Source organism: Buceros rhinoceros, unplaced genomic scaffold (assembly GCF_000710305.1).
Source record: "Buceros rhinoceros silvestris isolate BGI_N320 unplaced genomic scaffold, ASM71030v1 scaffold12455, whole genome shotgun sequence".
NCBI classification, from domain to species: domain Eukaryota; kingdom Metazoa; phylum Chordata; class Aves; order Bucerotiformes; family Bucerotidae; genus Buceros; species Buceros rhinoceros.
The window spans coordinates 15755-32717 of NW_010414630.1; the positions used below are offsets into that span (position 1 = coordinate 15755).

The window sequence follows — 16963 nt, forward strand, 5'->3', positions numbered from 1 at the left end:
TACGTGATCTCTCCACTCCTTCGGGCTCACTATAAACAGCAGTAGGCAGTGCTGGTTTTTTTCCTCAGACACACTCTAGGTATCATTCCTCATGTCTCCCAGGACAGGATTTTCAATCCCCTCCATCATTTTTGTTCTCTGCTTACTCTCTTCCCAGCTTCCCTAATCAGTGCGCTGGTGAGATCTCTCCAGTTCATTTGCGAGGTGGTCGTCCAAATACCCAAGAAAAGGAGTTTCGTGTTATTTAAGAAATGTCAGATGCTGATGAAGAGAACAATTTATTTCCTCTAATTGCGAGCAAACATAAATTCTGGCAGCGACAGTGGGGACTGAGAACTGAACAAAACTCCAACCTCTTCCTTTGTCCTGAGCAAAGAAAAAGACCTCAAAAGGGGTGACAAATTTATTACTAATTACACAATTATTTTATTATGTAGTGGTAGTAATAAACCACTTGAAGTACTTTGAGCTAATTCTAGTGTTAAGAAAATAATTGCTTGATTCAAATTATTTTAACTGAATTAATTCTTTACTAGACATTTTTTACTAGTGCTACATAATAAAATAATTGCGTAATTAGCAATACATTTTTCACTCCTGCCAAGGGTATATATTTTACTCAGGTTAAATGTAGGAAAAAAGAAGCTCTACTTGTTTGAACGCAGCAGAGGGAGGAGGAGCAGAGAAACTTGATGCTTTCTGTGCACAGCTCTGGATCTCTTTGCTGTTTACCAGGTGGCCCCAGCAAGGGCAGGGGTGTATTTCTGTGCCTACAACAGGGTCAGACTGCCAAAGCTACCCAGAAGCATGAACCCGTGGCTCTGTACACGGTTACTCCTATAAACACAGCACTTCATTTCCCTGGAACATCCCAGCAGCCTGAGCTTAATATTTTATATATGGATTTACACCAACTGTAGCTTCTGTTGCGTGCTCAAACTGCCACCAGGTCAGGGGACCTGCTGCTGCACCAGTTTCAGATCCGGTTGTAAATGCTGCTGTGGTGGATCATCTCCCCTTTTTTTAAGGTAATGGCTGCCACTAATGGAGACCAAGTTTTGTTCAAACAAAGAAGAGACCATTAACCCGACTGCCACTACCGAAGGTCCCCATGATGCAGCTGCAGGCCACGGAAGCTGCTGAGCTCCCGAGATGAGCCAAGGGGGACCACAGTGTCCCCAGGCTACGGAAGGGCTCCTGTTCTTCTGCAGGGCTTTCCCCTCCACCATCTCAACTCTTCTATCTGCCGATACTCACCCCTGCAGCAGAGGGGGGACTCCTAAAGAATGGGTATTTTCAAGAGGCAAAATATCAGTAGAGCTGATGAGGATCACGAAAAGACCTGCCTGGAGTCCCCACACCCAATCACCAGAACACAGAACGCCACGATTTACCTTAACATTGTATTTGAGTGGGAAGCTGTGAAACATTTGCCACGCTGTGACAGCTGTCTCTGGTGGCCCGTTTTGCTGCATTCTCCACTCTCAGGGTGGACCATACCGCTCCGCAACCCCCCGGCAGGCAGCCAGTGCTGCCCGGTCTCGACGGTGCCCACTGCTCTGTGCTCGAGCTGCCCCTGCAGCCCCAGCGCCTTGGTAGGGTGCAGACTTTATTAATACTGTAACAAACACTCTTACTACGTTTAAAAGAAACCCCAGCCTCTTCCCTGGCCGTCTGAGCAGCACAGAACGCCACGCACGCTTTGAGAGCCGGCTGTCTGCACAACTGTTCTTGCAAAGAAGTTGCTTACGTTGAGAGTGGAAAAATCAAATACTATATTTGCAGGCCAAATTTATTGCCTGGATTACTTTAAATCTCTGCGTAATAAGCCACTTGCAAGACAGAAAGCTGCAGAAGGGCTCTGGAAGTGCAGAGTTGGTCGTTACTCGTTAGGGCAGTGTTGGCAGGACACTCTCCCGTTCTCTGCCTGCTCAGCTGCAGAGTGCACCGGTGTCTGCTGCACACAGACATGAGATCTGCTGGAAGCTGTTGTCATTACACCGTATGTGTAAATATTGGCAGTCAGACGCATCGAGCACGCTAGAAAGGCTGCAGACGGCTTTTTGCATTTCCACAGTGTCGGGCAGCGTGCCCTGAGCCTCCGAAGCTGGAACAGATCTCATCAGCTTGGCTGGATTATCAGATAGGACCTGAAGGTAAACACCAGGCGAGTACTGGCTGCAGACACATAATGTTCCTCGTAAACCCATTACAGACGAGCAATACTGTCACCCAGCAGCCAGGTAATCACAGATTTAAAACAGCCTTTTCATTCCGCTGATTTTTTTTTTTTTTATTGTTATTTATAACCTGTCCCAGGAAAAAAATAATAAGTAAAACATGAAAAGCCAACTGCGAGTGACCCTGTAGCACAAGCAGCGCTGCAGCTTAATGTCGCGGGGATTTGCATGCTATCAAACTATTCATGCCGAGTCCAAGACCCTGGTGCTAATTTCCAGCAAATTTCACGCTTGATGTCTCCCCGTCGTGGGTCACCGCCGGTTCGCCTAAATAAACCACTTCCAAATGGCTCCTCCATCTAAATATTCAAGCCAGTTTTTATAATTTAATTTTGCATTATGCTGAATAGCCTTCTGGCCAGATAGAGCTCATGGGGGAAACCACCAACACCACTGCGATACGCCTTTATTTATGGTATTTATTTATTTATTTTACAGCTCGAATTAGACCTCCTAGGCCGATGGGGAAAGCGTGGGGGGGTTTCTCTCTCTCTCTCTCTTTTTTTTTTCCTCTCCCCTAATGTCAATTTTCAGCATAGCAAGAGCTGTCTCTAATCTTTTCCTACTCATTACACACAATTTTGGAGTCATTTTACCCACAGTGCAGTCGGCTCCTGGCAGTGTGTTTGTGTGCACTGAGGGGTGGCATAATTGTTTATTTTCCCTCCCTGCATAATCCCCAGCCAGCACTGAAACCAAAACTGCAAACAACTCCCCAAGGAGGGCAGAGAGCGGTGGGCGAGCCCAGCGCTGGCCACGCGAGCCCCAGTGGCAAACAGCATGCAGGGAAAGGCACGGACCGAGGTGCGAACCGCAACGGCTCTGTTCTTCCCGCCTCTGCAGCGGCTCCATCCTCCTCCTCCTCTGCCAGCTGCGGTGGAGAACGCGGGGATACGTGATAGAAATGTTAGTCACAGAATCGCAGACTGCTTTGGGTTGGAAGGGACCTTTAAAGGTCATGTAGTCCAAGCCCCTGCAGTGAGCAGGGCCATCTCCCACTAGAGCAGCATCCTGGTGGTGCCTGTCCCCCCTTAGGTCTCTGGTTGCAGCTCAGAGCTATGAAAACTCAGCTTCTGAGGAGCCCAGCAACGGGCACAGACAAAGCCGACAGATCTCACACCACAGTGAGGCAAAATAATACCTAACGAAGGCTCAGTAAAGTCGCACCAGCAGCTTCCCCCTCAGCTGTGTCACGACGGGAGTGCAGTATCAGCACGAGGAGCAGAAACCACCCTGAAAGGTAACAGGTATTTGCCAGAGGAAAGAACTTTGCCACCTTTTGCCACCTTTCCCTTTGCACCTGCCGACTCCACAGCATTGCTTCTGCCCTGCTAAGGAGCCAGCCGGCAGGAGAGCCTTCGGACCCTGCGGGGCGTTCCAGAGCAGGAGCTTCCCCCCCCTTAGTGTGTCTGTAACTTCTCTTCTGTGCTCGTTAACGTTCCCGTGCAGGTGAGAGGCCGTAATCTTTTACTTATCTGCATTTTATAGTAACAATCTTGCATTCTTGGCACTTCACAAAATCTAGAGTAGCAGCACGTGGTGCAGAAGTGTAACTGCCAGGATATTAACTGAGCAGTCTGTAACTGTTCTCTTCCTCTGAACATCACTACCACAAAAGCATCACCTGGGAGACGGTCCGTGATGGGACAATATTACAGTGGGAAAAATCACCCATGGGACAACGCTGACAGAGTACGCCTACACATTTTTGATACACAATATTGTTGCTGATCCAGTCTGAGGCAGGAGGATGTAAAGCTTTCCGAGCAGAAGGGGTTCCTGCGACGAGTGTTTAACTAGCTCAGCTTGGCAGCTGTAAATTTTGTTGGCAGCTGTAAATTTTGTTAGCAGCTAGACCACTGTTAACATCAGTTACCTGTTCTCACAGCAGACGAGACTCAATGATCTTCAAGGTCTTTTCCAACCTAAATGACGCTAAGAGTCTACAATTCTATGATCTAGCCAGTTCCTACAACTGCGTGTCGGGTACACATAAAAATACAGTTGCATCGAGTATTTTGAAAAGAACTTGGTATGGAATTTGCACCTTGCATATTCTGTGAGCAGTAAATGACAGGACACCGCCAAAAGGGGTCCCACGTGGTGGTTACCTTTCATTCCACCAGAGAAGCCTCTCCAGTTAGCAAAGACCATCAGAGGCAGCCCTTCTCTGTTAAAGTCGTTGATAGCCTGCGCGGTCTTAAAGGCAGAGTCGGGGAACCACACCTGACCAGCCTGCTGGATTATCTGTGGGGAAGGAAAAGAGACTGTTAAGCCTCAAAATACATTCACCTAAGAGCTGGTGTAAAAACATAGAAATAGAAGGAACGAGAGCTGTGATGTGGAATTAGCAATGAGGAGCGCAGCGCATGGATTGTTTAGGATCTGTTTGCTCCCAGAAAAATCAGGACGATCCCTTTGTCAACCAGCATCACCAGGAGCGTTCCCACTGATCTAGCTAATAGAGATGGTATGGAAAGCCTGATACTAGGACTGGTGTAAGAAGGTGGAGGAGAGGAGAGAGAAAAGGATATGCAAAGGAGAACACCCTGAAGAGATCAAGTAGGGCCAGAGCCGGGAGATCAGGCAGGAGACAAGCAAAATGTCAGAGCAGAAAAACCACGAAGCAAGAGAACAGGGAAGGATTTTTGTTTGTCAGATCTTAGGCCCTAGTCTCTGCACCTCACTTAAGTCGTAAGAGAAGCAGGACTGCTGGGGAACGTGTCTCCTGTGCGAATGGCCATGGTAGGCGTCCGTTCACTCCTCGCAGCAGCTGCCCTGCGTTAGCACCCCACCACGGAACGGCTATACTTCTTGTCTCACACTTGGGGAGAAAAAGCCCAGCAAAACAAGTGCTCTTTCCACAGAGACATTTGCAGAGGACAAAGGAGCAACTGAGCAAATGTTCAACCTACCTTGGCCTCAGAGTCCAGGTTGGCGGGATCAGCGGGGATGCTGAGCTCCACCGTCCTCGTTTCTACGGCAACTACTCCTACAGGTATTCCTCCCAGCCTGGTAACGTGCGAGACAAATCAAAATTCAGATTTCCTCTGTTACACAACTAGACATTTTTTCCAATTTGCATCACAATACTCGAGAGGGATAAATAACACAAGCCAACGGCTGGAGCAGCATTCTGGCCTTTTTGAAGAGTTTAGGTGTGTGGCTGGAGAATTCCGGAGTGGGGTCATAGTTCTCAAAGCACAATCTAGTTGTAAAAACTAACACGTACCTCACTGAAAATTAAGTAGAATAAACCAAAGCCCAAATTTTGAATGACATAGCTACACCTGCACCACCCTTCGCCTGCCACCACTCAGATTTTGATACTGGTCTTGACCACAAAAAGTAAACATGAAGAGTCAAAGCTCCCCACACCCTGTTTTCACAGGCACGGTGACCTGAGGATCTATGTGCACAGGAGGCGTGTCAAAGCAATGCTGATGTCTGAGCCACCCTAAACCTCCACTGCCCACAAAACTCCCTCTCCCAAGAGGTCAGGGTGAATGACGGGTAAAAGGTTTGGGCTTGCCCGTCCATCTCCTCCCCAGACCCTCTGCACGGGATGACTGCAAGGGCAGGAAGGGAGCAGGGATGAAGGGACAGGCAGGGAGTGCAGGCACCAGGGAGGATGCTCAGCTTCGCTCTGCACAGCGTCTAACCCCTCTTCTGCACAAAAGGCATCTCGCTTGCGATGACAACTGCGTACTCCCAGGACGGGAGTCCCAGCAGAGCCTACGCGCTCTCCTCAACCACCTCGAGCTGGATGACACGCGCTGCGGGCAGAAGAAGGGACGAGGCTGATGTGCACTAGGGGGTTGAAAATATTCCCATTCACTATGATTAAGAGTCTGCCTAGAAACCCGTAATTGCAGAAGCCGTCTTAAATCGGTAACTTATAACTTCTATATTAGGGCCCATGTGACCTAATAAAGAACATCTTTATCCAAGTATTACAGTTATTTATTGAACTTGAAAACAGCTCAAAACAACTTCTGTTTTCCATTATACTTCATATAAATTTTATCAGGCTAGCACATGAAGATGCTACATCTTGTTTTATAGTGTGTCCCTGGACAAGTTGCCACAGAATAATAAAAGACAATTTACAGCCAACAGCACACATATTCCAAACATACATACAAAAGATGAGTTTTGGCAGCACTTACAGTAACAATCCCAGAAGAATACATTCCTATTTGTTTTTTTCAAAATGCCACTGCTTTTGAGAGAAGTGACTTTCATTTGTGTTATATATACCTGCATGTGAGAGTCCAGAGCAACCTGGAATTTGTCAGAATGAAGGAGCTGCAAGTGCAGCTGAGCTTGGGCCTGGACAGAGACCTTCTAGCTTTGCCAAATCATTGATTTCCACCCCCGTCCCCATCCCTGGTACACTGCTTAAGCTAAAAGCCTCTAAATAATTATAGGATGCTGTGAGATAAAACTTAAGAGTGTCATGGATGGCAGACCCCGCTGCTCTGCCTTGAGCACAGGCTCCTCCTCCTCCTGCCCTGCTGCGATATCTGAGGAAACGGGTGTTTCTTCATATCACATTCTGCACCAGCAGAGTCCAAAGGCAGTTCTAAACCACTGAAGACTCTCTAAAATCTGAATGTCCCCCTGACCAGAGGGACATTTTGCTGAGCACACCCTTGTATCTGGAAGCCTCCTTCAGTTACTATGCAGCATTTCACTCACATATTGACAGAGCTCCTGATGGCTGTTTTAGAGACGTCCAGAATGGGAACAACCCTCTGAGATGCTGCACATGAGCTCTACTGAATGTCCTGAGCTTTGCTGTCTCATGGCATGACCTCTGCTCTCTGATCTTTAATAGGAAGAGGGTCAGAGGAGAGAAACAGGAGCTCCAAGTGCCAAATATTCTGGGGCCACATGTGCTACCAACATGATGGAGAGAAGAAACAGCTCCCTGGCTCCCTGGCTGCTGGAGGGTTTCTGGATTCCCAGAAGATTGTAAAGCATTACCAGGGAATTTGGGTCTGGATTGTCAGGCCTGTCATAGTGACAGTACAGGAGGCGAAAGATCTGTAAATGGAAGTTTTTTCTTCGATGCAGACTTCTGCTAGGAGCTAAGGCTCTGAACGCCAGCACACACGGGCACGACTGGGGCTCATTGCGTCTAACGCCTGAAGCCTCCAGGATCCCATCCAGGCACTGCAGGTTTTTCTCTCCCCTCTCACTCGCTAACGACAACAAAAAAATAGGCTGACAATTAACCAAAACCACATCAATCAGAGCTGGGAGTCTGCTGGAGGCAAGAGTATGAAGCCCTGTCTTGAGAGGAGAGCTGGCGGTATCTGAGGAACGAGGAGTGACAAAGGACAACGCTGCGCTTGGACAGCTCAGGCACTTGCAGTGGAAATCAAGGGAGATAAATGTACTCCTTCAAAATCAGACAATCAGATCAGGGAACTCACAGTGTCAGCTTGGAGGTGAACAAAAAAGCTAAAGAAGAAACTAGAAAAAAGGTGATTGAAGGGGTGTTGAGCCCAGCGCTGATCTGCATTCTGTCAAAATACAGGATCCTACCTCCAGGCTTCTGCCTCCTGCCAGCTCTGAGAGCTCCCAGACCTGCAACACTGAGAACGACCTGGGCTGCAAACATTTCCAAGGCAGGGATCGAAATCTCGAGGCGACAGGGAACACTTTAGGCAGCGAGGGTGGGGGAAGTGACCCTCCTTGGGAGGAGGCGGGTGCCACAGGTCTCTGGAGCCGCGCATCTCTGCGTCGCGAACAGCAGCGAAGGTCGGGCTGGTGCTCGCTCGCTGGGAAAAAGCTGCGAGTTACTCCACGTGAGCCTCAGCGCTAAGCTCTCCTCTACGCAATTTGCTCTCGTTTCAGCTGAACTTTGTTTGCAAGTCAAATAAAATGCAAAAACAATAAACCGCGTAATGTACCTTCAGCTAAGCCAAGGCCGCAAGAAGGCCTCGATCTGCAGCCATGTGCCTGGAGAAGCAGACACTGTCTGCCGTAATTTTTAGCAGTATCTTTTTGCCTTCTGTGCATGTTAAAGCTGTCACTCCAAGCAAAGCAGGAGAAATAATCAGACCGGGCTTCAGCATCCTATTCAAGTAAGGACTTTACTTGGAGCCATCAACTTTCGAAGGATGCTCTAGAAAAACGCAAAGCATAACGAAAACTTGATTTCTACAGCTGTCTAAAACACCTCTTAGAATTTACCTTGCTCTACCAACCACAACAGTCTGCGCCCAGGGCTGCATGATCTCCAGGAACGAGCCGTTGTCGAAGAAACCACTCAGCCACTGTCCTTTTTGACCTAAAGGGAAGGGAAAAAATTGGAAATATCAGAGGGGGGAAGAGAGAGAGAAGAAAGAAGAGAGAATATCACAGGAGCAACCAAAACTTGCTTAAAAATGCCAACCGCAGAACGTGGCCCTGCTTTTTTATTTATTTATTTTAAAATAGATTATAATACAAGGGAACATTAGACAGCTGAGCATTTGTCTGCCTTCAGCCATCATGTCTTATTTCATTTGCTAGTCTGCATAAAGACAGTAATTTATCAGCAAAAGCATCATTTATTGTTAAACGATGGGGTTCGGATAGCAGAGGGACTTTGCACGCTTTGAAATAAATAACTGTTTTTTTCAAGACACTACAAACATTTGTCAAAAAGCAGTAAAGTCATTAAGGATGTTTTTCAAAACGCCTATTTCTATTTTAAAACTTAGCTCACTATTTCCTCTTGATTCCGCCTGGTCTTCCCTTTGAAGAAAGAACGCTGAAGAAATCCAGCAACTAAATACAAAAATTTCTCAGATACTTTACAACCAGACCACACACCTGAGCACGCTTCACACGTGCTTTTAGAAAAACTGAAATGGAGTTCTTGCTTTGAAAGCACAAGCCGACTTGCTCCACAGAAGAACCAGATGACGCACAGAAGAACAGACGATGCACCTCTCCATGCTTTGAGAGTCACCACCCCGGATGAGACCACATGCTACCGGAGCTGTTCTCTTGCCCAACTTCCTCACGCTCGAGGGAATCACACCGTTCCCGAAGATACGTCACCACGATGCCTGTGCCCTTCTACGGGAAGAAAGCTTTTCCTGACCCGTACAGACAATCGGCTTCCGCCCTGCAGTCTGAGGGCTGGCTTACCCCGACCACGCCAACCAAACTTATCCCTCCCGTGTAAAGCCAGTGCAGTATCAGACTTGGGGTTCGTCCTCCATCACAGACTCCAACAGACTGACATCACCTCTCCACCGCCACGTGCAACAACATACCTGTTCACTACCAACCCACACGCTTTGCTTCAGATACTCCTCAGGATGACCCACGGGAAGTGGGGTGGCAGCTTACGGCATATTTCTCCACTGCCCGTGGGTTTTTCTTAAGCAGTTAAGAAACGAGTTCAGCCTCACTGCGCTGCCCTGTGCAGTGCCACGGCACTGTTTCTGCTCTCCAGACAGGCAGGTTTTCCAGTATTTCGGCTTGGACCCTACTCCAGTGAAGAGGGAAGGCCACAGAGAAGAGCCTTCATTCGGGCTGGCTGCTGATGCTGGATGGGCAGTGACCCGCAGCCAGCTCCCTTTCTGCAGCCTCCAGCCCTCACAAGCTGTATATGCTCAAGTCAAGGCACTGACAGGCTCTACCCACCCAGACGCTTGCAGAAATCACAGCTCTCTGGGGGCACCTGCTTTTCACTGGAGTTTCACAAAGCTCTGCAAAAAAACCCCAAACAACCCCCAAACCAACCCAAATCCTTCCCAGCTTCACTGCTTTGCACACAGCTTCTGCGGAATGCTTTGATCTGAACAAGCACCTCTGCTTCTGCAAACCCGAGTCCAAAACCAATTAAAAGTGGAGATCCAAGCAAGCTAACCTCTGCTGACTTAAACAGGATGGAGAGAGTTTTATCAAGACCAAACTTGTAATTACTGTGTTCTACATTCCTTGCCTCTGTGGCCCCACTGTAAAATGTGACCATCCATTTCAAAATTATCTCTTTATCGTGAGCCCAAAGCTGATCGTTTAGATTCTGGCCTCGTGTCGGGCGTCAGTTTGAAGAATATCACGGCAATATCTCCTCTAATAAATGGCTTTAACTTTTCACCTAGGAGATATCTGCTTTAACTTATCACAGGGAATCATCTGCTTTCCTTAACGCTTCCACTAAATTAAAATCTGAAGTCACTCGATTTGGAAGCCAGCGTTAGCTGCGCTCAGACAGCTGGATGAATTACTTGAGAGATGATGAAAAAATATTATCCAAAACCAGAAAACTTAGTTTATCTCAAATCTCATTTTAGCCCCCCAAACTCATTAATAACAGCAGGCATAATGGTCACCCAGTTTGCAGCTCGTACGTACACAACCCCAAAAGCTCGCACGGGGGTTCAGTGGTTTGCAGTGTTTCAAACAGAACGATTTGCCCAGATCTGCAGGAATACTGTGATTCCTTCAGTAGGGACCCTCTCTGCATGGATCTTCCTCCAAACCACACAAAAAAACCCAGAAAATCTGTAAAAGTTACTAATAATTGTAGGTGAGCAAGCACTCAGCATTTACAGGCTTTTTTTCTATAATATATTAAAATTATTTGGAATTAATTACTTTATAAGCCCTGAAATACATGTGGGTTGCAGCACAAAGCTTTGACAAACAGGCTAGAAACACGATGCGTTACTGCACATTCTGGCCCCCCGAGGTGCACGTACTTGGATTTGGGCGCCCAGCCAGCATCCAGCGAGGATCATAGGGAGTCTTGGTAGGAACAAACTCGATGGTTCTGTCTATCGGATCCTTGACTTTGAGGATAGGAATAGGGCTGTATACACTCTAAGGGAAAAAGGAAAATATTGGAGGAAGTAATTCTCCAAACGCCAGCTCTGAGGGACCTGCTCGGAGTCCTCTTCCCCCACCGCTGCACAACCCTTCGATTGACGGGATCCCAGAGCCTCGGCAAGAGCCTGAAGACACCTCTGAGGTGTTCCATCCCATACACTCTCTCAAACTCTCCTTTGGCATCGTCTGGCATACGCTGCACTTCATTTGCTCTTGAACTTCAGCCAGCATCAGCCAGGGGTTGCAACTGAATTTCTGAAAGGTGACCAGGCCACCTCACTCATTCTGCAGGCTCCTTCCTGAAGGGAAGTGACCTGCGTGTGCTTGTGGCTACCTTCCTGGCTGTGGAGCAGCTCACATATATACATCAACTCCTACGGATTACTGCCTCAGAGGGGAATTTTTAGAGTCTTTTCGGTAAGAGACAATGCACATAAAATCCTGCTGCCCAGAGTTCTGAGGGCAGCATGCCAGGGGAGTGCCGGGAAAGTACCCACGGCAGTGCCAGCCTGCCCCACTTTCCTGCTGCCCTCCAGTTCCTGCAGCACTTTAAGATAAAAACTGCTTTGTTTACCATAATGGTTAACAGCCTCGATGGTGAGCCCGAACCACTTTGCTAAGCACAACACAAACACAGAGCTCCCCAGCCCCCCAAACCCTGTGATCACAGCGGACAGGCACCAGCACCTTCCGCTCGTGCAGGGCCAGGACCTACCTTTGGCATGTAGGAGAGCCACTGCAGGATAGTGTAGACCCCTTCAAAATCATCACACACGGTGCTGTGTGTCACGCCGTTGTTGTGCATGATCTGGATCCCGCCCAGCTGGTTGTTGGAGGTATAAACCTCCCGTCCAAGCACCTTTTGAAAGAAAACCAGGAGAACGTTCAGTGGATGGGATGTGACAAGGAGGTGTTGGCTCAGGAGACACACACAAGCCCACCCCTGCAGCAAGTCACGACCACTTCAGCACCAAAGGATGGAGCAAACCACTCACCATAGACTTTCCTAAGCCTTGTGTGCAAGTAAGGTCTGACCTCCAAGGGAAACAGTATGAGTGGGGAAACTGAGGCACAGGGCAGTTATACAACTTACCCTACCTCAGGCAGCAACGGAGCTCGTAGGTGACCAAGCCTCCTCAGTGCTGACTTGAGCTCAGCTCACTAATTCAAAATTGCACCAACTAGGACAACTGGAAGGGTGGACCCATTTTAAACCTTTAACTGGGGAAAAAACCACCACCCTGCAGGAAGACAAAGCCCACCCCTGCCCCCCAGCCCCTTCGAGAGGCTGGAAAGGAGAAGGCTGTGACTGCTGGGCTTCTAATTCTCTTGCACAGCTCCATCTCTAATCTCAGCCCAGGCACCGCAGCTCTTTTCTCATTCTCCTGCTGTCTCTTTCCATTTGCCCTCTCGCTGACTGATACACTGATCTCTCGGTCACTCGGCTTTCTGCTCCACCGAGTCCATATTACTAATAACACCTCTGCCACGGCCAGTTTACCTCATGAAGGCAGGAGCACATCATTACAAAATAAACTCATAACTTTGACATTCTAGCAAATACATGCCGTTTGTTATTTTTATGGGTTGAGTCTTTCTAACAGACCGAGGGCATTACATACCTGCTTCATTTAGATCTTAAAACCCCCTCAAACACACACAAACAACCTGCCCTCCCTCTCTGAACACTCAGCGCTGCTCGCTTGAGGAAGAAGGGCCACCCCGAGCGAGGAGCAGCCGGAGCCCACGGCCACCTGGTCCTACCAGAAGGGGTGCTGGGGTCTGACTTCACCCTCACCCTACAACAAGCACTTGGGCCATAACTCATCTCACCCACAGCAGCGATGAACTCCAGGATTTGGCCTCTTGGGCTGCAAGTAAGAAGGGGCTAAAGGGATATGAGAATAGAAGATTTTGATCTGGACCACAGAGCTTTCCTCCCGCACATCAGTTAATCACAGCTGGGGTCAGGGAGCCACGGTGCCCGTGTAAAGCACTGCCTGACCGGTGAGGCACAATGCTGTCATTTCCTAACCCCACATCTATTTTCCTTCGGAGGAGGAAAGACCCGCTGGTCTGGCATTTCACAAAACTCAGCATTTTACAAGCACTAGATGGTCACAAAACTCCCCATGAGACAGACGTCAGTCGAGATTTATGTACAGAAGACAGCAAGGCCAGAAGTTACGCAACTAGCCCCAGAATTTGAAGTCAATGTAAGCCTTGTGGTTTAGCACAGAGTTGTTCCTGGGTCTCCCTTCAGAGCTCTAACACCTTCATCTTCCTCTAACAAAATGAGTGCCACGAAAAGGCATGGTAGAAAAGCCAGCAGCATAGATTTAGGTTCAAGGAAAAGCAAAGCACAGGCCTCCAGATGCTGGGCACAAGCCTAGCTAAGTGCTTTCCACAGAGGAAAATAAAAATAAAGAGGATTTAAACTCCCCATCTATGAACTAATGCAAATGTATGTACATGCAAAATGGGCCTCTGCTGCTGCTTATCTGGAGACGCTGCAGACAGCTCAGGTTTACCACTGCTGACAGGCAATGAAAACAGCCTAATATACCGCCTGCTCTCGCCCTTAAATCCCTTTTTGGAGATCAAGATAAATATGCAGTTCCCATTCCCGAGTGCTCCAGACATTCCAGTGAAGTGGCAGAGCATTGTGAGGGGCTGCACAGATGAAACCCCCCTGCAGCACCGAGCGAGCACACTTGTCAGTGGTTGTCAGCAGAGGCAGCGCAGTCCCTAGCTGCATTTAAAAGTTGTGCTGAGGAGCGCTCAGCGCCTTCGTTTCTCTGACATATCTGTCCACACGCATGCACAGGCACCTGCGACATGTAATAGGGGCACGCGCAAGCTCTAAATCAGAGCCTGGCTTAAGCGAAGTCCAAACGCAAAGCCAGCTGCTCCGCTCCCCGGTGCTGCAGAATCCGCGCAGCCAAGGGGTTAAGGAGGCTGTGGTCCAGGGATGCTGCTGCAACCCCGACCTGCTGCTGCCCGCATGCTCTTCTGTCTTCTCAGGAACCATTGGAGATCCTGCCAGCTCGTTTCACACATCCAGCTGCAGACTGGACTGGGTGCCAGAGGTTAAAAGGCACCGAAGGGCCAGCCAGCTTAGAGACAATGATCACCGGGCTTGAGACAAAAATGAATGCAATAGCTCATCCACTCAGCTCTGCTAACCACCTCATCCCTGACCTCAGAGGACTACATTTTTAAAGGCTGACAAGTAATTCAATCTCCAATTAACAATCTTAGATGGTGCAATGCATATCGCTGTATAAATGTTTCAGCAAGAAAATATCCGAGGGTGAAAGAGAATACACCTGCTGGAGAAGATGAGTCCAAACTGATGCTTCTGCAGGTAAAGGATTTGGAGGTTCCTCCTCCAGTGAGACACCTGGTCAGCAGAGGCATGACCGGACTTAGAAATGTTGCTAAATCACTTAGACAGGTAATGCTAGAAACAAACTCTTGGCCGAAAAGACTGAGCAGGATTAAACCCTGTACCTGAGATGACCAGGATCTGTCAAAACGGGGAACTTCAAACCCTGCGAGTTTGGGGCTGCTGGGGAGGCACCTGAGTCACGTAAAGTGGGAGGTGAAGAAGTCAGAGTCGCATTAGCCCAAGGCTCATAGGAGGCATCTGTTTAACGACTGAGTGCATGCCTGGAAGGGTTAAGTTTGCAAAGCAGGCCCTTGCTAGCAGAAAGGTTACCAGCACCCCAGGGAACAGTCGAAGATGCAGCTACCAGAGCCAGCTGCCATAGTCCAGAGATTAAGAAAGGTCCAGCATGAGGGGTGGGAAAAACAGGTTCCAGGATTTTAAAGCTGAGGTACACTATACACATATACCCAAATATTGGCAATATTTGACCTCTGATCTTGTCTTTAATCTGATGGCAAAAAGAGACAAAAAAGAGCAGCCACAAACGGCAAAGCACCAGACAGTGAGCTAGCACCAGAAAATAAGCTTTAAATTAAAATTCTTTCCACCACATGAAAGCTCAGTAACCCAGAAACCACGTTTGTGTCCAGCCGGCGTTTGACATGCTGCCAGTCAGAGGAAGCTGCTGTGGGTGACTGGCTCCACACAGAGATCCCAGACTTGCCCGTTCTGAGGTCCCTAGTGAGGACCCCTCAGTCCCGTCACCACTCCTCTGCTGCACATCAGGCCAATACAGCAGGACGGCACCACCCACTCCTGGCGCACTTGGTGCCAAACAGCCTCCAGGTCACTAGGGACCCAGCTTGGATCTGGAGGAGCCACTTGGTCTCCCCTTGCTTTGCTCCTGAGACCAACCTTCTGAGCGTGCAGCAAGCAGTGCATGGAGCAGGGTGCGCAGGACAGAACGCTTCCCCTGTGCCCCCATCTCCACGAAGGCTGAGGACACCAGTGGAGTGGTCAGAAGGCAACGCGAGTTCTAGAACCGCACGTGTTAAAGCTCAACCGGTGGCTGCAAGAACACACGCTGGTTTCCAGATGATGCACCTTTGATACCACGTGCTTACGGACAGGCAGCACCGTCAACACTTGTCTTCAGCCCTCCAAAGGCCCCTCTCCCTACCATAACGGGAAACCACGTTTCTTTTTACTCCAGAGGATCTTTTGGGAAGTACAAAGGAGAGCCAGGATTCTAGCAGCCTTTTCAGCCTTGAAAAGACCGTCCTCAACAGGTTTATAGGCATGTCATATGCAGATTAATCATTTTCCGGCACTCAAACCCGTGATGACCAGCTGCTTTCTCTGTGCTCCTTTACAGAAGCGGAGCTGCTAGATAGTCGAGCCGCTCACTGCAAAGCCGGTTTGGCTGCAGACTCGATTGGCTCCCGCGTTTCATCAAAGAGGAAAGATCTGAAAAAATGACAGCAGAGGGCTTGGATGGGAATCATTATGTAACATAAGTGCTGTTATTATTCAGTGCATATCATGTGTTTATATCAAATATAAGTGCCAGATTTTTATCCGAATAATTTCAATAATTGCAATTCCCATCCCACCATTTATACGATCTGCCAGAAACCTGAAGCAGAAAAGGCACATGCACATACTATAAATAGCCTATTTTTCATAAACAGGCAGAAGTGATCAGAATGAATGTCTCATCAGAAAACACCGTGCAGGAACTTAAAACCCGACTGCTATTATGTGCAGTCAAGCCTCAACAGATCTTTACAGCGTTCGCTGCTATCACTCAGCTCTGCCCCCACACCTATCATGTCGTTAGAGGGTAAACCAGCAGCACCGCTGAGCAGGAGGACCGAGTGAGGTGGGACGCCAGCATGAGACGAGCTCCCAAACAGAGCCATCGCCGAGCCTTCACAGCCTTCTCGCCCGGCGGCAGGAGCGCAGCCCCCCGGCTCTGCCTGCAGACGGACTGCGCTTCGTGCATTTCTAATCCGGGAACGTGCGCGGTTCCTGCACTTTTAATTTACGAGCGTTCGGTGGGGGACCCTTCTGACTTGGGAACATATTGGCTCTGTCTAATGCTTGGAGATTATTAAAGTCAGAGCTATACTCCACTATCAAGTCTACAGATCTTTTATTTAGAAGATATGGTGCTCTAAATGCACAAAGAGCTCCCCGTCACCTTCACATTAAAGCCCCTAGTGCCTGGTAAATGGAATTATATAGCTGTCATCTCCTTTCCCCAAAGTTTTAAGAGTACAATGGGCTCATTTTTTCACACTCCATCCCAGCTTCAGAACTAAGAGACCTACTTTGTATTGATTTAAAGTCTCAGAAATAAATAAACCTGCTTCACCAATGTGATTCACAAGAAATTCATGATACACTATTGCATGATATATTTCAGGCTGTGGCTCCGGCTCTTTTTTTCCTTTGGTGAGTGATGGGGGAGGTGGGAGGTAGGGGGAGGTGG

General features: G+C 48.5%; 1 protein-coding gene across 1 annotated transcript in view; it reads right to left on the bottom strand.

The window, feature by feature from the left end:
- Positions 1-16963, bottom strand: part of LOC104494338 (acetyl-CoA carboxylase) — a gene marked incomplete at its 3' end in the record, with an annotated part of 117946 nt that overhangs the window by 12764 nt on the left and 88219 nt on the right. Inside the window, exons 43-47 of the mRNA XM_010137154.1 lie at positions 11794-11937; positions 10952-11072; positions 8445-8541; positions 5156-5252; positions 4352-4487 (exon numbers count right to left, since the gene is read on the bottom strand). Coding sequence (XP_010135456.1) covers positions 4352-4487; positions 5156-5252; positions 8445-8541; positions 10952-11072; positions 11794-11937 — 595 coding nt within the window. The remainder of the gene's footprint in view (positions 1-4351; positions 4488-5155; positions 5253-8444; positions 8542-10951; positions 11073-11793; positions 11938-16963) is intronic.